The 26,539-nt window shown below is 45.1% G+C and overlaps 1 protein-coding gene across 4 annotated transcripts in view; it reads left to right on the plus strand.

Annotated features, from left to right (window-relative positions):
* Positions 1-26,539, plus strand: part of AKAP12 (A-kinase anchoring protein 12) — a 128,792-nt gene that overhangs the window by 89,967 nt on the left and 12,286 nt on the right. The window contains exon 1 of one of the 4 annotated variants that reach the window (XM_017887623.1): positions 2,587-4,885. The exons of 1 other annotated variant lie outside the window; for it this stretch is intronic. In XM_017887623.1, coding sequence (XP_017743112.1) covers positions 4,861-4,885 — 25 coding nt within the window. In that variant the 5' untranslated portion in view covers positions 2,587-4,860. Of the gene's footprint in view, positions 1-2,586; positions 4,886-20,231; positions 20,697-26,539 lie in introns of those variants that run through there. 2 more of the 4 variants (XM_017887624.1, XM_017887625.1) reach the window with 2 other exon arrangements.

A 26,539-nucleotide genomic window follows, 5' to 3' on the forward strand; every position in this document is an offset into this window, starting at 1 on the left:
CCCCTCCCCTCCCTTCCCTTCCCTTCCCTTCCTTTCCCTTCCCTTCCGTCTTTCTTTTTGGGGAGTCTTGCTCTGTTGCCCAGACTGGAGTGCAATGGCGTGATCTCGGCTTACTGCAGCCTCCGCCTCCTGGGTTCCAGCGATTCTCATGCCTCAGCCTCCTGAGTAGCTAGGATTACAGGCGTGTGCCACCGTGCCTGGCTAATTTTTTTGTGTTTTTAGTAGAGATAGGGTTTCACTCTGTTAGCCAGGATTGTCTCGATCTCCTGACCTCATGATCCACCTGTCTCAGCCTCCCAAAATGTTGGGATTATAGGCATGAGCCCAGCCGGGACATTTTCATTACCTCATAAAGAAACCCCATCCTGCTTAGCTGTCACTCCCTCTCCCGCCAAAACCCCCAGTCCTCAGTAACCACTAGCTACTTTATGTCTATAGATTTGCCTCTTGTAGATATTTCAAGTAAATGGAATTAAACAATGTGTGCTCTTTGGTGACTAGCTTCTTTCACTTAAAAGTTTTTTCAATGTTCATCTATGTTATGGCATGTTTCAGTACTTCATTTATTTTTATTATTAACCCATTTCCATTAGATAAGCTAAATTTTATTTATCTCTGCATGAGTTGATATTTAGGTAGCTTCCACTTTTTGTTACTAGGAATATTATACTGTAATGAACATTGATGGACAAGTTTTTGTGCGGGTTTATATTTTCATTGCTCTTGGGTATATGTCTAGGAGAATTGCTGGGTCATATAATAAATCTGTGTTTAACATTTTGAGGAACTACCAACCTATTTTCCAAAGCAGCTGTACCATTTCCAATTTCTCCATTCCTTGTTATTGTGGTCTTCCTTGCCCCCTGCCACCTGCCCCTGTTTTGTAAACCAGGCACATCAGCTTTATGTTGTTGTCTTTTTTTTTTTTTTTTTTTCTTGAGACAGTCTTACTTTGTCGCCCAGGCAGGAATGCAGTGGTTCGATATCATCTTACTGCAACTTCCGCCCCTCTGGGTTCAAGCAGTTCTTGTGCCTCAGCCTCCTGGGTAGCTGAGATTACAGGCTCCTGCCACCATGCCCAGCTAATTTTTATATTTTTAGTAGAGATGGGATTTCACCATGTTGGCCAGGCAGGTCTCGAACTCCTGACCTCAGGTGATCCACCCACTGTGGCCTCCCAAAGTGCTAAGATTATAGGCGTGAACCACCACACCCAACCTGTTGTCTTTTTTCTTTTTTATTAAGGTCACCCTAGTGGGTGTGAGGTGGTTTTGATTTGCATTTTTCTAAGGGCTAATAACGTTGGACATATTTTCATGTGCTCCTTGGTTGTTTGTATATTTTGTTTAGAGAAATGGCTACTCAGATTCTTTGCTCACTTTTAATGGATAATTTGTTACAAAGTCCTTAACCTGTCATTCAAAACCCTTTATAGATATTTTTAGTTTAATCTCCAGTATTGTCTTCCCCCCAATCCCCAACCCCCGGACCTCCCCAAGTAAACTTCGAACCTCAAAGCTGTAAGGAACCCACTCATGATTGCCCAAAGGTCCAGCTCTCGGTATCTCTGCCCATGCTTGTCTCTCCCTATGGACCACCTTCCTTTGTGCCCCAGGCGGGGAGTGTCCCCTCATCCCTTCAGAGACCCAAGGCTACCTCAGAGGTGAGCCAAACTGGAGCTGCCCACTCCCACCACTAACTGGGCGTGTCCACCACCCACTTCCGCCACTGGGCGTGTCCACCACCCACGACCGAGCTCCCCGAGGCCAGGGACAGTATCTAATGAGATCTCTGGGTGTTTCACTTAATAAATACAGAGCAACAACTTGGTAAATATTTGTTGAATTAACCGTTCAGATTTGGGAAAACACGCTTTCTATCATCCACCTATGTATTACACAGCAAAACTATATAATTCTTATTATAATTCTTATTATAATTCCTGTAATTCTCACTTTGGTTGGTGATGTCTTCCTCTAAAAATCCTGATTTAACAAAAACAGAGAATGAAAATGATAAAAGAAAGTCTCCTGCATTGGACAGTGACCTTAGGTGTCATCTTTACTCCTGCTTTTATCCTGATTGATGACTTTTCTGTAAATGCAGACACACAGAGGCTTGATTGGCAGCTGTGCCATGCACCCTGTCCTTGATCATTCTTAGAGGTAGAGATCAAAGGAGACCCATTGGCTGAGAGAGTCTACAACTTGCCACATGATCTATTGCTCTGCCTTGTGATTTTAATTGCCTCTTTAAGAATATCAAATCAGGCCAGACGCAGTGGCTCATGCCTGTAATCCCAGCACTCTGGGAGGCTGAGGTGGGTGGATCACCTGAAGTCAGGAGTTCAAGACCAGCCTGGCCAACACAGTGAAACCCCATCTCTACTAAAAATATAAAAATTAGCAGGGCACGGTGGCAGGCACCTGTAATCCCAGCTACTCAGGAGGCTGAGGCAGGAGAATTGCTTGAAGCCAGGAGGCAGAGGTTGCAGTGAACCGAGATTATGTCATTGCACTCCAGCCTGGGTGACAAGAGCAAGACATCATCTCAAAAAAAAGAAGAAAAAAAAAAAGAATATCAAATCAGATGCGTTAGCATCTTCATGAACGTCAAAAAAAGAAATGTTTCAGTGCCAAAACTGAACGAGCAGTACAGTGACCTTTGGAAATGTTGTTTAGGATATTAAATGTGTAACTAGTGACATTTTGTGTGTTTTTATTTTTCTTCCTACCCAGCTCAGTGGAATAGCTACTGCTTGCCCTATTGTTAGAATTTGGACTGATAGAAAGGAGAGGAGCTGGAGAGATTCATTCTGCTCTGCAAGGGCAGACTCGATTTCAGAAGTGGCACCAGATGATAGCCCTGTGTTGTCTCCAACCGCTGGTGCTGAGAAATGATGCAGAACCAAACCCTGAGATCCCAGATCGCCCACGACTCCTGGAACATCTCTGGGGAAGGGACTTACTAATGTAGACCCCTGATACAACATCCCAAGACGTCTTTATCCATGATTTGCGCAGCCAGGACATTCCGGGGCTGGGATTGGGAGGAGAGGAATGGCCAAGCTTCCCTGCCCCCTTGGTTCTGTGGACTCCAGAGGGATGTTCAGTACTAGCAGCATTTCACATACACCAGACTCATTATTACAATTGGAGCAATTTGTGAACTAGAGTTGAGACTTCTCTGAGAAGATAAAAGGTTGGGAAGCTGCTCAGTGGCTCGGTCTGGGAGTCAGCTTCCAGGCAATATCTTACTGAGTCAGGACAAGGCGTATCACTCCCTGTTCCCGCCAGGCCGGGTATTTGCCAGCATATGAAACGGAAGCCAGGTTTTTGGAGAGGCTGAAGCTGATTTTTTAAACAAGGTCCAGTTACCAGCAAGGAAGCGGCCTTCACGCTGCTTACTCGGCCTGAGTGTGGTGCATCGCGCCCCCTGGTGCCCAAAAGGCGCAACTACGTGCCATGCCAGACAGCTCTCCTGGACTTCCATTTTTCCTCGCCCACCTTCCTCTTTGCTGTGCCCACTGTGGTCCACGCCGAGGCTCCCCTCCCTCCTCCCTGCCCCAAGCAGTAATGAACAAGATCTTCATTCTCTGAAGAGAAGTGCAATAGTGAAACTTTCCTTTTTGTTTGCGTAGGGGAAGAGCTGGTGTTAATGGGGTCAGGCAGGCAAGGCATGAAATAAGGAAAGGATGAAAGAAGGGAACAAACCCAGGGGACCTAAAGGACCTACCCTAACAAAAAATTGGCGTACAAAAAAAGTGTATTAAAATTGTGAGACTACACCAACTCATTCGTCACTTATGTCTTTACAAAGAACAAACCTGAAGCTTCAATGAGAAAGAATTGAAGTGTTCTAGGGCTGCCTGAAATCTTCGGAACTTTTAACACAGGCTTTGAATTCCGAGGTGTGTGCTTGCATGTTAGAGATGTGATCGTGTCTAAAAATTGGAACATGGCATAGTTTGATCTAAAAGATGAGCTAACTTCTGCCATTTAGAAAAAGACCTCATGCTCAAGTCTGCTTTTGAAACGTTGCCTTGGTCAAGTGTTGAAGATAGCACTTGTTAGAAGGAACAAGTTCACTTCTAACAGCCCTTCTCAAAGAAAGAGTTCAGGAAACAGCCCTACTGAGAGTTGCCAATCCTCAGATCAGTGCAACGTGTGTGTATGTGTAAGACACAGATGGTGAAAATATAAAATGCTACAGATGCCAAGAAGGGAGGTGTTTTGCACCACACCAATCTTTAAACAAACAGAAGGATTCAGAATGCAGTCTTTAAAATGGAGGGAGAATTTAATGTCTGTGTGGCTATTTCCTTGAAATGATTTAAAAAGCTGAGATACAGAAGTATTAGTAAATCGGTGCCAGGAATGAGGTAACCGTTTAGATCCAATGCGGCCGCTCCAGGATCGTACTCATGTCCAGCACCCTTTAAACCCTCCCGGGACTCTGCAGAGCCCGCTGACTACTCACAGAGCCCAGCTCGGGGGAGGGCTTTAAGGTGAAGCACGTGACCCCCTGCTTGCGCAGCCCGGGCCGGGAAGTTTGCGCTCCCGAAGTCATGGAGCGCAGCAAGGGAGGGGCCAGCGCCAGCCCGCGTGTGGGTGGCTGGGTGGGGGCGTGGGTGGGGGTCCGCCTATAATTATCTGGGGAAATGCATCCGCGCTCCGCTTTTCGCTGCGGCAGCTCCGAGGGCACCTCCTGTTCTCCCTGATCCTCCGGGAGTGGCTGGGCGCTCAGTCCGCTCTGATCCCACCGAGACCACCCGGGGTTGGCAGGAAGGAGACGAGGCGTATGCTGGGGAGGGCAGGGACCCGCTAAGCTGATCTCCTGTACAGTAGTGCTACTTAAAATATGCTGGGGACCATCACCATCACAGGTAAGGCACAGGTCAGGTCGCTTTTGTCCTTCCCGGACGGCAGGCACGGGGCAAGAAAAGGGCTTTCTTGCGTCGAATGAGCGTTTGGTGGGGAGCCCGGGAGGTCAGTGGCTGGACCGTTATTGGCATTTATTTCTTTCCGTGTGCTGAGTTTTTCATCAGAAGAACATTCTCTCTTGGGCTCGGCAAGAATCAAACAACCTCAGCTTTTCGTTTTTGGCTGAGCTGGACTCTTCTTGGCTGTGCCTATGGGAGACTTTTAGTATATTTTGTTCGGGGTTGTACCTTTCCCTTAAGGAGACAGGGATGTGGAGAGGAACAGCAGCAGCCGACTGAATAGAAATATGTCAGATGTATGTGAATTTGAAAATAAGTTGTGAAAGCTTAATCTCTTGCCGTAGTCGTAGACCAAATACATTCCTCTTCTGGGCAAATTCAAGTGTTTGCATTTTGGCTTGTTTATTAGGAACTTTGAATAAAGGTACACTTGGTGGTTTAGGGGACTAACATTTAAGCTCTGCTTTAAGTGGTGGTTTTAATAAAGCCATAGGTATTATAAAATTGGTGGCTAGGAAGCAACACTATTTAAGCAACAAATAGTATTTGAAAAGTATGTTTCTTTAGCTTACTTTCTAGGAATCGGGTCGTATGAATTAGAATATTGAATGCCTACTTCTAGCAAATAACTTATATGCATGAAACTTTTAGAATGCCCTTACGGCTCCTCTAACTTGACTTTTGATAGTCTTATGCCATTGTACTGTGGCCTCACTTGCTTATTTTCTCTTCCTCTCGTCAAGAAAATTAAACTTCATTTGCGAATTTAACTTTATAGGAACAGCACTTCTTTAAATATTTGAGATCACTGCTGCCAAATCTACTTTTGTTTTATTTTGTTTTGTTTTGAGATGGAGTCTTGCTCTTTCGCCATAATGGAGTGCAGTGGCTCGATCTCAGCTCCCTGCAACCTCTGCCTCCCAGGTTCAAGCGATTCTCCTGCCTCAGCCTCCCGAGTAGCTGGGGTTACAGGCACACGCCACCAAGCCCAGCTAATTTTGTGTTTTTAGTAGAACCAGGGTTTCACCAAGTTGGCCAGGATGGTCTCGATCTCTTGACCTCGTGATCTGCCTGCCTCAGTCTCCCAAAGTGCTGGGATTATAGGCGTGAGCCACTGCACCTGGCCTACATGTTTTTTTTTTTTTTTTTTAAAGCAACTATAGAATTTCTAGGACTTAAAATTTTCTCAGTGCAACTGCTCCTGCAAAGCCATGCCCTCCTGTGTAATTTAAAAGAATGTGAAAGTTCAGCAATACTAAAATTATCTCTCACTTCCTATAGATTAGCTTGCTTACTTTGAGATTTCCTTAAGATTCGCCCCCCAAGTTGACTTGGCTAACCTTTCTACCATTTACCCGACTTGAAAGTTTATGTTGTATCTCGAAACTATTAGTAAATAGACTGTACAAAATGAAAAAATTTAAAACACGAAAATCTCCATTTTTTCCCCGCGATCATTAATTTTTGTACGAATGGAATATGCAAATGTGTATTGTAGGGAGTCACAGCTCGGGGTGGTGCTTCCGAGATCATGACTTTTTTCTGAGTATTTTTTGGGTACAATGTGATTTTTATTATATTAACCATTCAGTTAGTCGCATACTGAGATTCCTATGGTAAAAGAAGGTGGTCTAAAGTTTGAGCAGTCATTAAAGGTTAATAAACTTGGAACACTTGAGGGGGCCTTTAATAGTTGGCTCAGATAACCCCAATGGAATGTTAAATGAATGGAAATAGTGGGAAGGACTAATTTTTAAGACAAAATCAGGTAATTGACTCTATTGCTTTCTGAATTTACTTTTCTTACAATGTGGGTGTGGAGGATGTGGCAAAATTTTGCACTTTTTCCTGGTAATAAGACAGTGCAGAGAAAATCTTCACTCCAAAAATTTAACAGCAAGAAATCTTATGTAGTGGAAGAAGTAAAAATGAAAGGGAGTTTCAGCTGTCATTTGTTTTTTCCTCCGCAAGTTATTCTGATGGAGAAGATTCATAATCATCGTCTTTAAATAGTTGTTCAGAATCTTGAAAAGCCATGAGGGATTTAAAAATTGACAGTAAGGTGGCCGGGCGTGGTGGTTTACGCCTGTAATCCCAGCACTTTGGGAGGCTGAGGCGGGAGGATCATGAGGTCAGGAGTACGAGACTAGCCTGACCATCATGGTGAAGCCTTGTCTCTACTAAAAATACAAAAATTAACCTGGCATGGTGGTGTGCACCTGTGATCCCAGCTGCTCAGGAGGCTGAGGCAGAGAGAATTGCTTGAACCCGGGAGGCAGAGGTTGCAGTGAGCTGAGATTGTGCCACTGCCCTGCAGCCAGGTTAACAAAGCGAGACTCCGCCTCAAAAAAAAAAAAAAAAAAAAAAATTGACAGTATGGTTTAGTGCAATCTTAAAGGTCTCTTGCATCTTTGGGATTACTCACTTAAATACGATAGAAGGTTATTGTAGTTCTGTTTAGTACTATGTTATTTTAGGAGGTGTGTTTAAATTTTACAATTTATTAACAGGACTGATGGCATTTTGTAGGAACTACTTAGGAATGAGTTTGCATTTCTGAAAGTAAGGAAAAGCTATCACTTAATACTATTATCCCCTCCCCACACACCCAACCCAGTTTACACAAACCACTAAAATGAATGCAGTGGAAATTGAATTATGAAATGATTGCTTATTCACATTAGATACTGTTGCCATTCTTGGGGTCTCTTTCTCTCACATCTCATTTGCAATAAGTTAGCTTAGAAACAAGGGATAAGTTATGTGACACGATGATCATCCCCTTCCCCACTCAACTGTAAATGGCATGCCAGCAAAAAAATGCCTTTTTTTTTTTTTTTTTTTTTTGAGATGAAGTCTCACTCTGTCACCCAGGCTGGAGTGCAGTGGCGCGATCTCAGCTCACTGCAACCTCCACCTCCCAGGTTCAAGCAATTCTGCCTGCCGCAGCCTGCCGAGTAGCTGGGATTACAGGCGCACACCACCACGCCCCACTAATGTTTGTATTTTTAGTAGAGACGAGGTTTCGCCATGTTGGCCAGGCTGGTCTTGAACTCCTGACTTCAGGTGATCCACCCTACCTCAGCCTCCCAAAATGCTGGGATTGCAAGTGTGAGCCACCACGCCCGGCCAAAAAAAAATGCTTTTTAAATTAAGCAAGTACCTTTTCTATTTTCTCTAAGTCACCCACATTACTGACACTGATAATACTGATATATTGCAAACTGTCAAGTATCATGAGAAATAGGGACATTATTCTTTAAAGTAGAAACTGGGGAAGAATCAACATTCATGTTAGTTCTAGATTATTTATAATGCACTTCCCGATGCAAATAATTTTTACGAGAGAAAAAAAATACCTTGCACATGGGTGTTTCCCATCTGCTATGGAGACAGATTCCTTGTCAAGAGACTTTGGAGACACGAAATTGATACTTTCACAACTGCTAGATTAATAACTACCACTTCCTGAGCGCCTAGTCTGGCAGGTGTTGTTCAGCACTTTGTGGACATTATCATGTATTCCTCACAATAATCCTGCAAAAAGTGGTTCTGTAACCCCGTTTCTATCACGAAAGCAAGTTTCTCATGATTTGATAATTACCCAGGGTTTCACAGCTATTAAGAGCATAACTGTAGAGTACCTTGCAAAAGACCTCGTTCGCGCTGTGAAGATGCTAATACTTGTGTTAGTGACGTCCACATTCTTACATGCCCGCTCAGATGTTTAAGGGATCATGAAACATCAATATAAAAACCAGGGATTGGGGCTGGACACTGTGGTTTATGCCTGTAATCCTAGCACTTTGGGAGGGCAAGGCAAGTGGATCGCTTGAGTCCAGGAGTTCGAGACCAGCATGGTCAACATAGGGGAGACCTCCTCTCTAAAAAAAATCAAAAATTTAGCTGGGCAATGTGGCCCGTGCCTGTAGTCCCAGTTACTTAGGAAGCTGAGGTAGGAGGATCACTTGTGCCACTGTATTCCAGCCTGAGCAACAGAGCAAGACCCTGTCCCCACCCCACCCCCCCAAAAAACACCAGGTCCAATGATGATGTCACCTATATACTTCTGTATGGGATTTTTGCTTCTATGAATTTGAATGTGTCTCCACTTGGAGGTTTTCTGGTTAATGAGCTTTAGAACAAGGGAAGTTGGGTGTGTAGCATATAAGGGATGGACTTAGAATGCAGAGAATTCCTGGAAAAATTCCAGGACAATGCTACAAATCTTGGGGGAAAGATAACTCGTTCCAGATGTCACTGTAAGCCATCCTGATGTGCCTGGGGATGGGGAACGCTGGTGAGACTAAGCCTGAAAAATGAACATGTCATTTCTGCAATATCGTACTTCTTTTTCTCAACAAAAAATGATGGTGGTGGTGTCACTGAAAGCTGATAGCTAAGGTTTGGATAAAAACAGTAACAATTTGTAATATATAATCAACATATTCCTTTATGTTTTTTTCTTCTTTTAAGCCTCTAAAGTAAAAGAAAACAATGTATAATTTCTCTCTTAGTCGCTAAGTATTTGGAAAAGCGAGAAAAGAAAGACGATGCTCCAGGTTTTGAACACATGGGCCGTCTCTACATTATATGGAGCTTGGGGACAGGGAGCGCATAGCCAGCAGGGACCACTGTAGCTTAGCCCTTCTTGGGATCATGGAGCCTTTGCAGCTTTGGGGACGGGGAGATTATGGATATTTTCTAAAGGAAAATGTGTATTTGCACATATACATTATAGACCTGGACATTGATTTGATAAACTGGGATTCACAGACCATTTATCTGGAGACAAACCTGGGTTAATAGCAGGTAACACCTCAGTGTAAAACACTTCAGTAATTCTTGGCCAAAGTGAGATTTTTGTACATGAAATGATTTCAAGTTTTGGTTTCTTACTACATCACTAAAGATGCAACTTTTCATATATTTTCACATTTATTTGACTCCATTAATATTCCATAGACCTTTCTTTTTTTAACCTCGAAGGGGTTTGTTATGACAAAGCTGTTTAAAATTTAAAAATTTTAAATTTTAAAATGAGCTGTTTGTTATTATTAAACATGTGTTATAATTTTTTTATAATATAGTAATTGAGGATATTTTATACTCTTAAAAATAGGGTGAAAGCTGTTCACTCCAGGAGGTATCTTTTCTTCTCTATTTCACTTTCCACACTTATTATTGTTATTATTATTATTATTTTTTTTTGAGACGGAGTCTCGCTCTGTCGCCCAGGCTGGAGTGCAGTGGCCGGATCTCAGCTCACTGCAAGCTCCGCCTCCCGGGTTTACGCCATTCTTCTGCCTCAGCCTCCCGAGTAGCTGGGACTACAGGCGCCCGCCACCTCGCCCGGCTAGGTTTTGTATTTTTTTAGTAGAGACGGGGTTTCACCATTTTGGCCAGGATGGTCTCGATCTCCTGACCTCGTGATCCGCCCGTCTTGGCCTCCCAAAGTGCTGGGATTACAGGCTTGAGCCACCGCGCCCGGCCCACACTTATTATTAAGAATAACTTTCATTTATCTTAGAAAAACATAAAGCAAAAAGCCTACCCAAGGTCTTGGCAGTGGTAACTTAAAGTTATTTTTCCTTCCGGAATGTTGTAGCATGAAGTAGCTTCATCCATATCCAGTCTTGATTTCTACTTCATCTTTTTAAAAGTTTTGTTTTGGAGTACAGTAGCATAATCATAGATCACTGCAGCCTGGAACTCCTGGGCTCAACGATCCTCCTGCCTCAGCCTCCCAAGCAGCTGGGACCCTACTGAGTAGCATGTCCAGCCCCACATCTTTTTTTTTTTTTTTTTTTTTGAGACAGAGTCTCACTCTTTCACCAGGCTGGAGTGCAGTGGCATGATCTTAGCTCAATGCAACCTCCACCTCCCAGGATCAAATGATTCTCCTGCCTCAGTCTCCTGAGTAACTGAGGTTACAGGTGCCCGCCACCACACCCGGCTAAATTTTTGTGTTTTTAGTAGAGATGGGGTTTCACCATGTTAGCCAGGATGGTCTCGATCTCCTGACCTCGTGATCCACCCGCCTTGGCCTCCCAAAGTGCTGGGATTACAGAGGTGAGCCACCGCACCCGGCCCAGCCCTGTGTCTTATATGCACTATGTCCATGCAGAGATCCCTCCTTCTTGGGTATATTCAGAAAATTAAGTGAATGAAAGCTCTTTCTACATCTTCTTTAAAATTATCTTATCTCTTATCTTTTCCAAGTAATGTTTTCAGCATGTTGACCCTGTCTCACACAAGCATGTGATTAGGTATCTCCACCCAGAAGAAGGGCATAGAAATATCTGGTTTCTGTAGTAATACTCTCTTGAGAAACAAGGCATGGATGATGTTGTTTCACTAATGATTGATGTCGAAAGACCTGTCAATCAAGACATGTATCACACATGGGTGTGTGGCCTGTTGGAAGGATTAGTCTTTTTCCTGCCCTTTGAAGTGTCTACAGGGTGGGAAAAGACCAGTGACTAACAGGACAGTACGAAGACGGAGGTGCCTATGAATTCGGGCTCCAGAGGCTTCTACAGGGGACACACCGACCACTCCCTTTAACATTTTGGCCATCTTTGTGACCTAGTGGGATGCTGGAGTTGTTTCTAACTGAACCTCAGCACCAGTGAGTACGTGAGCACCACGATTGGGCTTTCTGGGCATCGGAGAGACTTGGGTGGATAGCCGCGTGTTTAAAAACGGCGGGATCATTCAGTCACACATGAGTTAAAAAACTACATTGTGTGGAAAAGGCCACTCCAAAATCAAAGGAGGTTTTAGGGGCACCAAAAAGTACATCCCCATATCAGTGATCCCAAATCAAAGATGGAGCTTTTTGATCTTCCTCTTTGTAGCCAGTCAGACAAATCTAAGGCAGATGAAAATTCCGTAGGAGTTTTGAATTAAAAGAAGCGCCCTAACGGAAGGCTGTGATGAAGTGTGGCTGTGAATGGATTCCACTGTGCCAGGCCTGCATAGGTGAGCACTGGCTGCCAGTCCTGGAAGCCCCCTCCATTATTTTTAGAGGCCTCTTATCAATCACTTACTCCCTTCACTTCCAGCAGTGGGAGTGGGTTGAGCCTCTGGTCTGAGCCTCTCCTGCCTGCTGCCCCCACATCTTTTAGACTGTTTTATAATGCATTTAACAGCCTCCCACTGTGCTCGCTAAGCTGCAATCTTCAACTCATTCACAACCAGCATGCAGGGAGCATGTAAAAATACTTTCTCAGGCCGGGTGCAGTGGCTCACACCTGTAATCCCAGCACTTTGGGAAGCCGAGGCTAGCGGATCACCTGAGGTCAGGAGTTTGAGACCATCCTGGCCAACATGGCGAAACTCTGTCTCTACTAAAAATAAAAAATCAGCTGGGCATGGTGGCGAGCGCCTGTGGTCCCAGCTACTCGGGAAGCTGAGGCAGGAAAATCGCTTGAACCCGGGAGGTGGAGACTACAGTGATTCAACATTGCACCACTACACTCTAGCCTGGGCAACAGAGCAAGACTGTGTCTCAAAAAAAAAAAAAAAAAAAAAATTTTTTTTTTTCGAAGGTTTCTGCTAACCACAAACTAGAAGGGAATGATGATGGTCTTGTTTGGCAATCTTTACCTGCAGCAAGAACCTGGGAAACATGGGGGTGATTTTGGTGTGTCGTGTACAGTTGGGCTGGGGAAAGCAAAAAAAGTGAAGGAGATGAGGAGGGGGAGGCCAGCACAGGAAGAAGGGTCCCGGCCACCTTTGACCCATACTTGAGGTAAAGGACCTGCATCTGGCCAGGCTCTGTGGCTTATGTCTGTAATCCCAGCACTTTGGGAGGCTGAGGTGGGAGGATCGCTTGAGGCCGGGAGTTCAAGACCAGCCTGGGCAACATAGCGAGATCCTCCATCTCTACAAAAACAAAAACAGAAAAGGGATCTGCATCTTTACATGGTGCAAATAAAGAAAACTAGAAGATAAGGGAGTTAACTCGAGACATATTATGTGCCTCTTTTCTCCCCTTGAAATGTTGATGTTGGAAGTCAAGGTGGTAAAAATAGGCGCAATGTCACATTCAACTTTACAGGATTTGAAAGTGCATCTCGGCTGGGCGCAGTGGCTCATGCCTGTAATCCCAACACTTTAGGAGGCCAAGGCAGGTGGATCACCTGAGGCAGTAGTTCGAGACCAGCCTGGCCAACATGGCGAAACCCTGTCTCTACTAAAAATACAAAGATTAGCCGGGTGTGATGGCGGGCACCTGTAGTCCCAGCTTCGCAGGAGGCTGAGGCAGGAGAATCGCTGGATCGCTGGAACACTGGAGGCAGAGGCTGCAGAAAGCTGAGATCACGCCACTATACTCCAGCCTGGGCAACAGAGCAAGACTCCGTCTCAAAAAAATAAAAAATAAAAAAGAGTGCTTCTCAACTTTTTTTTTTTTTTTTTTTTTGGAGACGAAATAGTTGTCGCACAGGCTGGAGTGCAGTGGCAGGATCTCCACTGCAAGCTCCACCTCCCGGGTTCACACCATTCTCCTGCCTCAGCCTCCTGGAACGAAAGGCGTCCGCCACCACGTTTGGCTAATTTTTACTAAGAGACGGAGTTTCTCCGTGCTGGCCTCGATCTCCTGACCTCATGATCCACCCGCCTCGGCCTCCCAGAGTGCTGGGGTTACAGACGTGAGCACCCGGTCTTCAACTTTTTGTATGTGATTTTCAGTGACTTCTGGTCGTAAAAATCGAGCTTTCTGGTTCAGCAGAGCTGAAAGCTGTTCAATACTGCCCTCTTCTGTCCAAAACTCATTCAGGCATTTGGGCAATGATTCTATACTCGGGAATGTTTGTGACAAAGCGTGATGGTGAAGATTTGACATTATCTAACCATGGGGACAGAAAAACAGATTTTGCAGCCATTAGGTCTTAGTTTTGAAGACTCTATTCATAAAACAAAACAAATAGTGATTATCTGGATGTTGTCCTTATGAAAAGTTTTCCCTATTCTCTGTGTTTTTAAAGTCTTCTACAATTTATACTGATTATGTTTGGAATTGGCAAAAAGTAATGAAAATTTAAGTTTTGTTTTTATAGAAAGCCAACTGATATGTCATCCTCATAACCAGCCTTAGTGTCCTCACCTATAACGTAAGTGATTTATGTTATAGGTGAGGACACTAAGAACAGAGATTTTCATTTTATTTTTATTTCACTTTTTGTTTTTTTTTGCGAGATGGAGACTCACTCTGTCACCCAGGCTAGAGTGCAGTGGCACGATCTCCACTCATTGCAACCTCCACCTCAGGGATTCAAGCTATCCTCCTGCCTCAGCCTCCTAAGTAGCTGGGATTATAAGCGTGTCCCACCACGCCCAGCTAGCTTTTGTATTTTTAGTAGCGACAGAGTTTGACCGTGTTGCCCAAAGCTGGTCTCAGACTCCTGACCCCAAAGTGATCCTCCTGCCTCGGCCTCTCAAAGTGCTGGGATTACAGCCCTGTGAGCCGCTGTACCTGGCCTTATTTTTAGTTTAGCTTCAGGGATACATGTATAGGTTTGTTACATGGATATATTGCATAATGGTGAAGTTTGGGCTCTGGTGTACCCATCATGGGAGTGGTGAACATTGTACTCAATAGTATATTTCAACTCTGACTTCCCTCCCACCTTCCCTCCCTTTTAGAGTCCCCAGTGTCTATTATTTCCATCTTTATGTCCCTGTGTACTCATTGGTTAACTACCAATTATGAGAATATGCAGCATTTTACTTTCTGAGTTATTTTACTTCGGTTTATGGCCTCCAGATCCTTCCATGTTGCTGCAAAGGACATAATTTCATTCTTTTTTATGGCTGCATATATTCCATGGTGTATGTGGACCACATTTCCTTTATCCAGTCAAACTTTGGACACTTGGGTTGGTTCTATGACTTTGCTAGTGTGAATAGTGCTGCAAGAAACATGTATCTTTTTGATAAATTGATTTTATCTCTTGGGTAGGTGCCAAATAATGGGATTGCTGTGTGGAATGGTAGTTCTGTTTTTTGTTCCTTGAGAAATCTCCATAGTGTTTTCTATAGCTCTCTTACTAATTTACATTCCCACTGGCAATGTATACACGTTCCCTTTTCTCCACATCTGTGCCAACATCTGTTGTTTTTTGACTTTTTAATAATAGCTATTCTGGCTAGGCGCAGTGGCTCACATCTATAATCCCAGCACTTTGGGAGGCTGAGGCAGGTGGATCACCTGAGGTCAGGAGTTCGAGACCAGCCTGGTCAACATGGTGAAACCCCGTCTCTACTAAAAATATAAAAATTAGCCAGGCGTGGTGGCGTGCGGCTGTAGTCCCAGCTACTTGGGAGGCTGAGACAGAATTGCGTGAACCCAGGAGGCGGAGGTTGCAGTGAGCTGAGATCGCGCCATTGCACTCCAGCCTGGGCGACAGAGCGAGACTCTGTCTCAAAATAAATAAATAATAAAAAATAGCCATTCTGACTGGTGCAAGATTGTGGTTTTAAATTGCATTTCTCTGATAGTGCTGCTGAGAATGTTTTCATATGTTTCTTTGCTGTTTGTATGTCTTCTTTTGAGAAATGTCTAAGAACAGAGATTTTTAGGAAACTTGCCCAAGGGCCCGGTGCTAGTAAGTGCTACAACTCAAATTTAAACACCAGTCTGTCCCCAGAACTTCTGCTCTTTCATTTTCTTCCCCTCTGCCTGAATTCTTTTCCTCTCTTTGGTGGGAGAAAGTTAAGTCATTTTCCTGTTATTTAATACAAGATAAAATTTATATTATGGTATGTAATGTGAAGGAAATATCTGATATCCTCCTCTAAAATCAGGTCGGGTAAATCATCACTCTACATTTTGTTGTTTTCTATAATTTTTAGTATTTATCTGCAATTCCGAGTGCATTCTTCCAAGTGATTTAAAAAAAAAAAAAACTTCAGGCCAGTTCCGGTGGCTCACGCCTGTAATCTCAGCACTTTGAGAGGCCAAGGCGGGTAGATCACTCGAGGTCAGGAGTTCGAGAGCAGCCTGGCCAACGTGGTGAAACCCCATCTCTACTAAAAATACAAAAAATTAGCTGGGCTCGGGGGTGGGCGCCTGTAATCCCAGCTACTTGGGAGGCTGGGACAGAAGAATCGCTTGAACCCGGGAGGCGGAGGTTGCAGTGAGCTGAGATTGTGCCATTGCACTCCAGCCTGGGCAACAGAAGCGAGTTTCTGTATTAAAAAAAAAACAAAAAACAAAAAGATAACTGTAAACATTCAGAAAGTTGGAAAACTAAAATGAATACATAGAACACCCATACCCTTTACTCAGGTTCACCGTTTTAACCCAAATAGTGGAATATTGTCAACATTTTCCCTCACTTGCTATATTTACTCTCTTTTTGTTGGAAAACAAAACAAACCTCAGTCCACAGGTTTCTGTTATAACTCACATAGGCATGAGATATATTAATAAATTCACTGAAGAAGGCCAGGCACAGTGGCTCACACTTGTAATCCCAGCACTTTGGGAGGCTGAGGAGGATTGCTTTGAGCTCAGGAGTTCAAGGCCAGCCATGGTGAAACCCCTGTGTCTACTAAAAATACAAAAATTAGCCAGGCATTGGTGACTCACGCCTATATTCCCAGCTACTTGGGAGGCTGAGGCTGGAGAATCGCTTGAGCCCTGGAAACGGAGGCTGCAATGAGCCAAGATGACACCATGGTACTCCTGCCTGGGCGATAGAGGGACACATTGTCTCAAAAAAATTAGGGAAGCATTTGAAAGTAAGTTATATACATCATGGTCTTTTACCCCTAAATATTTCAGTGTGTATTTTCCAAGAACAGGAATATTCCCTTTCATAACCGTAGTACAGTTATTGACAGTTATCAATATCATACATTTATTACAGAACTTTTCTATAATCTGCTTCTAATTTTGTTAGTTAATCTAATTATGTCCATTTTAAAGCATTCCTCTTTGCATTCCAAGATCCACCCTAGGGTCAGAGATTTTGTGTTGTCATGTCTTTTTAGCTTCTTTTAATCTGGAAGACTTCTATAGCTTTTGTCTTTTAGATTTGATATGTTCAAAGCATAAGTTCTCTCCTCATTTCTACTCATTCTTTATTTGATATTTCTTTTGCCTAAATCAATTTAGGTTACTCATTCTTTGTTTTTTTTTTTTCTCCCTGAGACGGAGTCTTGCTCTCTTGCCCAGGCTGAAGTGCAGTGGTGTGATCTCGGTTTACTGCAACCTCCGCCTCCCGGGTTTAAGTGATTCTCCCACCTCAGCCTCCTGAGTAGCTGGGACTCCAGGCACCCACCACCATGCCTGGCTAATTTTTGTGTTTTTAGTAGAGACTGGGTTTCGCCATGTTGGCCAGGCTGGTCTCGAACTCCTGACTTGAGGTGATCCGCCTACCTCGCACCCCCAAAGTGCTGGGATTACAGGCATGAGCCACTGCACCTGGCCGTAGGTTACTCATTCTAAGCCGGAATCCTGCAGAGGTGATGTTGTGTCCTTCTCAGGGTGCTGCACGCAGTGTCCATCTGTCCCTTGTAGACTGATGTTAAGGTGTTGTCCGATTTCTCCACTGTAGAATTGGGCTTTTCTCCCTCCTTTTCAACAATAAGCATGTAAACATCCTGCCCCTCTCCTCCATTTAGCACTTTGGCATCCATTGATTCTTGCTTTATCCAGCTTTCACTTTGATGGTTGTAAAGTGATGATCAGGTAATCTTTTGAATCGCTATCTGTGAGTGGGTGGGTAGGATGTATGCACTGTTTCCTTTTCAAAAAGATGCATGACTGTAACTATGAATAAACTCTGCCTTTCACACTGAAATAGAATTCAAATTGCTGTCCACATTAGACATAAAGCAGTTTTTCCATCTAAGTGTAGGAGTTGACATATCGAAATACTTGTTCTTGCCATAAGTGGCGCTTGTGAACTATAAAAAGTTACAATGATTTATGGAAAATAAGTATGTTTATGCTTTAAAAGGGTATGAAATTGACTTTTCTTTCAAAAAGACAAACTGTATTTTGCTCCTTTAGTGCCTTCACTCTAAGTACTCCCCAGCCAGCCTTTGGCCCTCCTGAGATACCACACACCTGTATGATGTTGGTCAAGTCATATGACCGTTTTTAAAAAGACTATTTTTAAGAGTAGTTTCAGGTTCACAGCAAAATTGAGTGGAGAGTTCGAAGAATTCCCATGTGTCCCTTGCCCCATCGCCCACACAGCCTCCCCCAGCCCTTATCAACATTCCCCACCAGAATGGGTTGTTTGTTACAATCAGTGAACCTACACTGATACATGGTTATCACCCAGAGTCCAAAGTTTACATTAGGGCTCACTCTTGGTGGCATACTTTCTGTGGGTTTGGACCAATACATAATGATGTGTACCCGCCATGACAGCGTCATGCAGAATGGCTTCACTGCCATAAAAATCATCTGTGCTTCATATATTCATCCCTTCCTCCCCCCAGCCCCTGGCAACTACTGCTCTTTTTACCGTCTCCATAGTTTTGCCTTTTTCAGAATGTCATATAGTTGGAATCATACATTGTGTATCTTCCTCAGAGTGTCTCCTTTTGCTTAGCTATATACATTTAAGTTCCCTCCATGTCTTTTCATGGCCTGATAACTAATTTTTCTTTCTTTCTTTTTTTTTCTTTTTTGAGATGGAGTCTCGCTCTGTTACCCAGGCTGGAGTGCAGTGGCACGATCTCAGCTCACTGCAAACCCCGCCTCCCAGGTTCAAGCAATTCTCTGCCTCAGCCTTCCGAGTAGCTGGGATTACAGGTGCCCACCATCATGCCCGGCTAATTTTTGTACTTTTTTTAGTAGAGACGGGGTTTCACCATCTTGGCCAGGCTGGTCTTGAACTCATGACCTCGTGATCCACCCACCTTGTGATCCACCCACCTCGGCCTCCCAAAGTGGCATGAGCCACGGCGCCCAGCCAACTCATTTCTTTTTAGTGCTGAATAATATTCCATTGTCTGGATGTACCATACTTTATCCACTCATCTATTGAAGGACATCTGATTGCTTCCAAGTTTTGGCACTTATGCATAAAGCTGCTGTAAACATCTGTGTGCAGATGTTTTGTGTGGACATAAATTTTCAGCTCATTTGGGTGAATACCAAGGAGCGTGATTGCCAGATCATATAGTAAGAGTATGTTCAGTATGAAAAGAAGCCGGGCTGGGCGCGGTGGCTCAAGCCTGTAATCCCAGCACTTTGGGAGGCTGAGACGGGCGGATCACGAGGTCAGGAGATCGAGACCATCCTGGCTAACACGGTGAAACCCCGTCTCTATTAAAATACAAAACTAGCCGGGCGAGGTGGCGGGTGCCTGTAGTCCCAGCTACTCTGGAGGCTGAGGCAGGAGAATGGCGTAAACCCGGGAGGCGGAGCTTGCAGTGAGCTGAGATCCGGCCACTGTACTCCAGCCCGGGCGACAGAGCGAGACTCCGCCTCAAAAAAAAAAAAAGAAAAGAAAAGAAGCCGTAGACTGTCCTCCCAAGTGGCTGTCCATCTGCATTCTCACAGATGACTATTTTTGAAGTCCCAGTTGGAAGGAGCAGGTGAGCTCCACCTTCTATCCCGCAAGGCTCTATAAGTGATGGCTTTGTAATGGGAACTTGACTGATACCCTCAATCTTGTGCTAATAGTCAAGAAGTTAAAGCTCTTTACAACCCAGCCAAACCCACAAGCAGGTTCCGCCATGCCTTGGCCATTGCCAGACAAAACCCCTTTGTGTTTCTGCTTGATTTTCATCCTTCTGTGACATTGATATTTCAGGCCAGGCTAGTTGTTTTGCAGAACGTCCTTCATTGCGGATTTGTCTGATAATTTCCTCGTGATTAGATGCCGTTAAACATTTTGATCAGCAGTGTTACAAAGATGAATTCTTGTCCTTCTGAGTGCCTCACATCAGGAAGCACGATGACATCTGTTCCATTATTCAGGATAAGTCTGATCCCTTGGTTTAAGTGGTGCCTGCCAGATTTCTCCATTGTCGAGGTCCTTTTTGTTTGTTTTTGTTTGTTTGTTTTTTTGAGACAGTCTTGCCCTGTCTCCCAGGCTGGAATGCAGTGGCGCGATCTTGGCTCACTGCAACCTCCGCCTCCCCGGTGCAACCGATTCTCCTGCCTCAGCCTTCCGAGTAGCTGGGATTACAGACATGTGCCACCACGCCCGGCTAATTTGTTTGTATTTTTAGTAGAGATAGGGGTTCACCATGTTGGCCAGGCTGGTCTCGAACTCCTGACCTCAGGTGATCCGCCCGCTTTGGCCTCCCAAAGTGCTGGGATTACAGGCGTGAGCCACCGCGCCAGGCCTCGAGGCCCTTTTTTTGAAATTAAGTGTCAGGGATATTCAGCGGCGGCTTGGCATTGGTTAGCAGGATGGTTTTCGGCCTCAGCGGGCTTGGGTTTGAAGAGACCCCACGGGGGCGGTCCGCAGGATCCCCAGGGGTTTCCTGCGAGGCCGACGGCTGGCGCCGGGCGCGGGGAGGCTGCGTCCTTTGTGACGTTCGCTGCAGGCTCCGGGGCCCAGGCTTTCGAGAGCTACGGCAGCCGGCAGGGGCGCGCTGGGCCTCGCGGGCCGCTGTTGGGCTGCCCCTGCCGGCAGGCTGCGCGCGCCATGCCCTGGTGGAGTAAACTCTGCAGTGAGTAGCACGTGCCCCCCAGCGGCCGTTCGCCCCGCGGCGATGGCGGACACGGAATCCCGAGGGCCACCAACTGTCCCTTAGGACCGGCCTGAGATGGGTGTGTGGGTTTTCCAGCCTCCTTCCTTCCCGTCCCAGGCTTGGGAAAGCCTCTCTACTGGCCAAGGCGCGCAGGGACAGGTCGAGAAGGGCCTGCGCCCGTGGCATCCCAGCCCAGGCTGCAGAGCCGCCTGCTGCCCTTGATCTTGCCCCAGGCCCCCAGGCCCAGAAAGGCAAGGCCTTTCCGGGTCCCGTGGCGCAGGTGCCAAAACGCTCTGCGATAGCAGCCTACAGGGAGATGTGAGGGAAACACTTTACACAGGCGCAACCCCAGGGATGCCCCAGGGTGGGCCCCACTTCCTGCCACCCAGAGGACACCCCCCGGAAGATTCTGGCTTGAAAGGGGGGAGTCAGGGGGTTGGAGTGGACATGGCTGTGGCTGCGGTCACCTGGGGAGGTGGGCGGCAGGGCAGGTCGAGGATGACCCAGGCCTCAAAAAGTCACCAGGATTTAGCAAAGTTGCCCTCACTGTGAGGCCTGAAGGCCAGCAGAGTGTGGGGGCGCAGAACAAAATGGTACAGGCCTCAGCACTTGGGCTGCACCATGGGGAGTGTGGAGCCGAGTGATGGGGCAGGCTGGGAAGTGCGGTCTATGATTCAATTCGGGTTCCAAGCCCGATCGCATGTGTTTTGGGGTCAGGATCTCAACAGCACGGGTACACATATAGGTACCTGCCAGGCTAGGTAGGTTAGAAGACTATTCTCTAGGCCCTGGAGCCATTAGGAGTCGACAGCCTGGTGATGTGATAGAAGCGGTATTTTAGGAGGCCCTGCTTAGCAGGTACCTTGTATGGAGTGTGTAGATTGCCCCAGCACAGAGGGTACGTGGAAGCCGAAGTGAGGGTGAAGCACAAAGCACGGAGGCATCAGAAGATTGTTCCGACAATTGTAGCTCTTAGGATTACTTAGGTCAAAAGAGACTGCAGACTAGTTGAGCAGTTACAACTTAACGTTTTTATTTTCTTTTTGAGATGCAGTCTCGCTCTGTCACCCAGGCTTGAGTGCAGTGGTGTGATCTCGGCTTACTGCAAGCTCCGCCTCCTAGGTTCACACCATTCTCCTGCCTCAGCCTCCCGAGTAACTGGGGCTACAGGCGCCCACCACCATGCCTGGCTAATTTTTTTTTTTTTGTACTTTTAGTAGAGTTGGGGTTTCACCATGTTAGCCAGGATGTTCTCGATCTCCTGACCTCGTGATCCACCCACCTCAGCATCCCAAAGTGCTGGGATTACAGGCGTGAGCCACCATGCCCTGCCTACAACTTAAAATTTTTCTATATGCGTTTTATTATGTGTTCATCTCATAACTCACTTACTCTATATAAAGAAAACATCTGATTATTGTTAAGCTATACTGAACTATCAGTAGCTGTTCAGTAACAGCTACCTTAGATACTGATGGCAGTCACCCAGGCTGGAGTGCGGTAGTGTGATCTCGGCTCACTGCAACCTCCACCTCCCAGGTTTAAGTGATTCTCCTGCCTCAGTCTCCCAAGTAGCTGAGACTACAGGCATGTGCCACCATGCACAGCTAATTTTTGTATTTTTAGTAGAGATGGGGTTTCACCACTTTGACCAGCATGGTCTCGAATTCCTGACCTCAAGTGAACCGCCTGCTTCGGCCTCCCAAAATGCTGGGATTACAGGTGTGAGCCATAGCACCCGGCCCAATAGCTGTTTTGTTCTGCCTGCTGGCAGCTGGTTCATGAACCTTTATCTCCCTAGTTTTGACTGTAAACATTTCGGCCCTTTCAGAATGAAACAGAAGTGTTTACAATGGAAACACAGATTTAAGAGTGGAGGGAAAATAATGAGGGGGAAATGGTTGTGTGACACCAGCTTTCTACTCCTATATTAGCAACATGTCTCTGCATTTTCTGATTCCAGGGAGGTTGATGAGTATTTGTTTTTAATGACATGCTTGCTGGCAGGACATGTAATTTCTGTTTGTATTCTGTACTAGTGAAATCATACTAGAATAGAGTTTGTTTTTGGAATTTTTCTTTTTTCTCTAGTATATTTCCAATTATTTTTTCCAACTTTTTCAAAAGGAAAGTCGCATCTTTTAAATTGCATTAGAAGTGTTTGCCAAAAGTTCTTTTGTGACTGCCAGGCGCAGTGGCTCACGCCTATAATCACGGCACTTTGGGAGGCTAAGGCAGGCGGATCACCTGAGGTCAGGAGTTTGAAACCAGCCTGGCCAGCATGGTGAAACCTCGTCTGTACTAAAAATACAAAAATTAGCCGAGTGTGGTGGCAGCGCCTGTAATCCCAGCTACTTGGGAGGCTGAGGCAGGAGAATCGCTTGAACCCAGGAGACGGAGGTTGCAGTGAACTGAGATCGTGCCACTGCACTCCAGTGTGGGCGACAGAGCGAAGACTCTGGCTCAAAAAAAGAAAAAAAAAAAAAAAAGAAAGAAATAGTTCATGGAAATGCTGTTAAAGAAACTTTTGGATTTAACTATAAACACGTTCATCACAATGTCGGTTTATAATAGGAACAAATAGAAACTTAAAGCATTTTCTTATTTCAGAATACATGCTTTAAAAAATAATGGGAAGAGTATATATATATCTAAAATGTAGAAGAAGTTTAAATCGTAGATGTCTGGACTTTTCTTTCTCTTTGAGTATTTGCTTCAAAGTTTAGTATCAGTGTTTAATTTTTCCTTATTGTTTGTTAAGTCTAACGTTGGTCACAAATGTGTATTTTATAAAGGGAAAAGGGAAATCCTTTAGGAACTGTGCCTTGGATCAAAATAATGAGATTCTTGGGTTTTTTGTGAAACCTTCTTCGCTATCTGAAATGTTTAGTTCTCAGGGGTAAAACTAAAAGTTTTTGTTTTTAATGCTACCTTAGATACTGATGGCAGAAACAATGAGCCTTGCTGATTATCGAAGCTATTACAGATAGTGAGTCTGTGGCATCACCACTGAAGCAAAGGCCCTGATTGAGTATCTGAAGAATCAGAGGCCCAGATAACCTATTCAACTATGAATATCCAAAAATCTAGCAATGTTTGAAAAGAAAAAAAGAACTTTAGCTTAACTTAAAGAATAACAAGGTACAAGGACAGAAAAAAACCTCTATGTCACACTCTTGCCCTGACTTGGTTGGGTACCTTAGGCAGTTTTGTCATTGTTGCTGTTGTTTCTGTTTGTTTTTTTAGTGAGTCTGGCTCTGTCACCCAGGCTGGAGTGCAATGGCGCAATCTTGGCTCACTGCAACCTCCACCTCTTGGGTTCAAGCAATTCTCCTGCCTCAGCCTCCCGAGTAGCTAGGACTACAGGCGCCCGCCACTACGCCTGGCTAGTTTTTGTATTTTTAGTAGAGACGGGGTTTCACCATGTTGGCCAGCCTGCTCTCAACCTCCTGACCTCAAATGATCTACCTGCCTCGACCTCCCAAAGTGCTGGCATTACAGGCATGAGCCACGGCGCCCGGCCTAGTTTTTCACTTAACTTTCTGGGGTTCGGTTTCAAAATAAAACCAAATAAGTAGTACAATGGAAATTTGTTGACATAGATTTGTAGTATTTCATAAATATGAAAATAGTTTTCAGAGTAATCAGATTATATAAGTGGAATGAATGTATGGATTTTGGGAAGCATTCTATATTTCTACATATTTCTGCATTTTAAGTATTTATTGCTGTGTTCTAAGTCCTGGTGTATGTACTAGTTATAATTTTTTTTTTTTGGAGGCGGGGACAGAATCTTGCTCTGTCGCCCAGGCTGGAGTGCAGTGGCGTGATCTCGGCTCACTGCAACTTCCGCCTCCCAGGTTCACACCATTCTCCTGCCTCAGCCTCCCGAGTAGCTGGGACTACAGGCGCCCGCTACCACGCCCGGCTAATTTTTTGTATTTTTAGTAGAGACGGGGTTTCACCGTGTTAGCCAGGATGGTCTCAATCTCCTGACCTCGTGACCCGCCTGCCTCGGCCTCCCAAAGTGCTGGGATTACAGGCGTGAGCCACCGTGCCTGGCTCGTTATAATTATTAACCTTCAATTTGTGCTTAAAACATTAAGTATATTTTTGCAGTTGTTGTTAAGATCTTTTTGGTGTCCATTTTAATTGACCTTTTTGTTTAGTACAGAAATCGATATATGTCCTATGTAGAAAATTAGAAGCTGGGCACAGTGGCTCACACCTGTAATCCCAGCACTTTGGGAGGCCGAAGCGGGCGGATCACCTGAGGCCAGGAGTTTGAGACCAGCGTGGCCAAACATAGTGAAACCCCATCTCTACTAAAAATACAAACATTAGTCAGGTGTGGTGGCACATGCCAGTAGTCCCAGCTACTTGGGAGGCTGAGGCAGGAGAATTGTGTGAACCCGGGAGGCAGAGGTTGCAGTGAGCCCAGATCACATCGCTGCAGTCTGGGCGACAGAGTGAGACTCTGTCTAAAAAAAAAATGAAAGAGGCCGGGCGCGGTGGCTCAAGCCTGTAATCCCAGCACTTTGGGAGGCCGAGACGGGCGAATCACGAGGTCAGGAGATCGAGACCATCCTGGCTAACACGGTGAAACCCCGTCTCTACTAAAAAATACAAAAAACCGGCCGGGCGCGGTGGCTCAAGCCTGTAATCCCAGCACTTTGGGAGGCCGAGACGGGCGGATCACAAGGTCAGGATATCGAGACCAGCCTGGCTAATACGGTGAAACCCCGTCTCTACTAAAGAATACAAAAAACTAGCCGGGCGACGAGGCGGGTGCCTGTAGTCCCAGCTACTTGGGAGGCGGAGGTAGGAGAATGGCGTGAACCTGGGAGGCGGAGCTTGCAGTGAGCTGAGATCCGGCCACCGCACTCCAGCCTGGGCGACAGAGCCAGACTCCGTCTCAAAAAAAGAAAAAATAATAAAAAAATAAAAAAACTAGCCGGGTGAGGTGGCGGGCGCCTGTAGTCCCAGCTACTCGGGAGGCTGAGGCAGGAGATTGGCGTAAACCTGGGAGGCGGAGCTTGCAGTGAGCTGAGATCCGGCCACTGCACTCCAGCCTGGGCGACAGAGTGAGACTCCGTCTCAGGAAAAAAAAAAATAAAGAAAGAAAAAAGAAAATTCAGACAAGCAAAACTAAAATAAATGACATTCGCATCCCCCAGAGATCATATGTGAAAGATGTGTGTGTTTATGTGTGTGTGTGTGTGTGTGACAAAGAGAGAGAAAGGAGAGACAGTTGTTTTTAAGCCAGAATGAGGTCATTGTATATACTGTTTGGTAACCTGCTTTCTGCAGTCAAATCTCTCTACCCTTTTATTTCAATGAAAATTCATCTGATCTAATCCCAAATCTCATACTCGGTATTTCCCAAGAAGACCCAAAATGTCCTTTAGCTGTTTTCCCTAACAAATATCCAATTCAGGATCATGCCAGGCACCTCTGGTTATTGTGTTCCTTAAATCTCTTAATTTAACACAATATACCTCCCCCCTACTTCCCCCAATTAAATTACATTGACTTGACTTTTCCCCTCAATGATTTTAAAATTACAAACCCAGAAAAATATAGTAAATACTTATGTACATTTGACCTAATTCACCATTTATGGAAAGCTACATTGTCCGCCCCACCCCCCACCAACCTATTTGAAAGTTACTTGCAGACAATCCTTTTGTGTTTCTGCTGGATTTTCATTCTTCTGTGACATTGACATTTCAGGCCAGGCTAGTTGTTTTGCAGAACGTCCTTCATTGTGGATTTGTCTGGTTGTGTCGTTGTGATAAGATGCCGTTCACCTTTTGGTCAGGATGCCACATAGAGAAATTCTTGGCCTTCTTAGTGCCTCACACCAGGAAGCACAATGACATCTGTCCCGTTACTGAGGATGTTAAATGTGATCACTTGGTT

This window comes from Rhinopithecus bieti, unplaced genomic scaffold (assembly GCF_001698545.2).
Source record: "Rhinopithecus bieti isolate Rb0 unplaced genomic scaffold, ASM169854v2 scaffold_16097, whole genome shotgun sequence".
Lineage (NCBI taxonomy): Eukaryota > Metazoa > Chordata > Mammalia > Primates > Cercopithecidae > Rhinopithecus > Rhinopithecus bieti.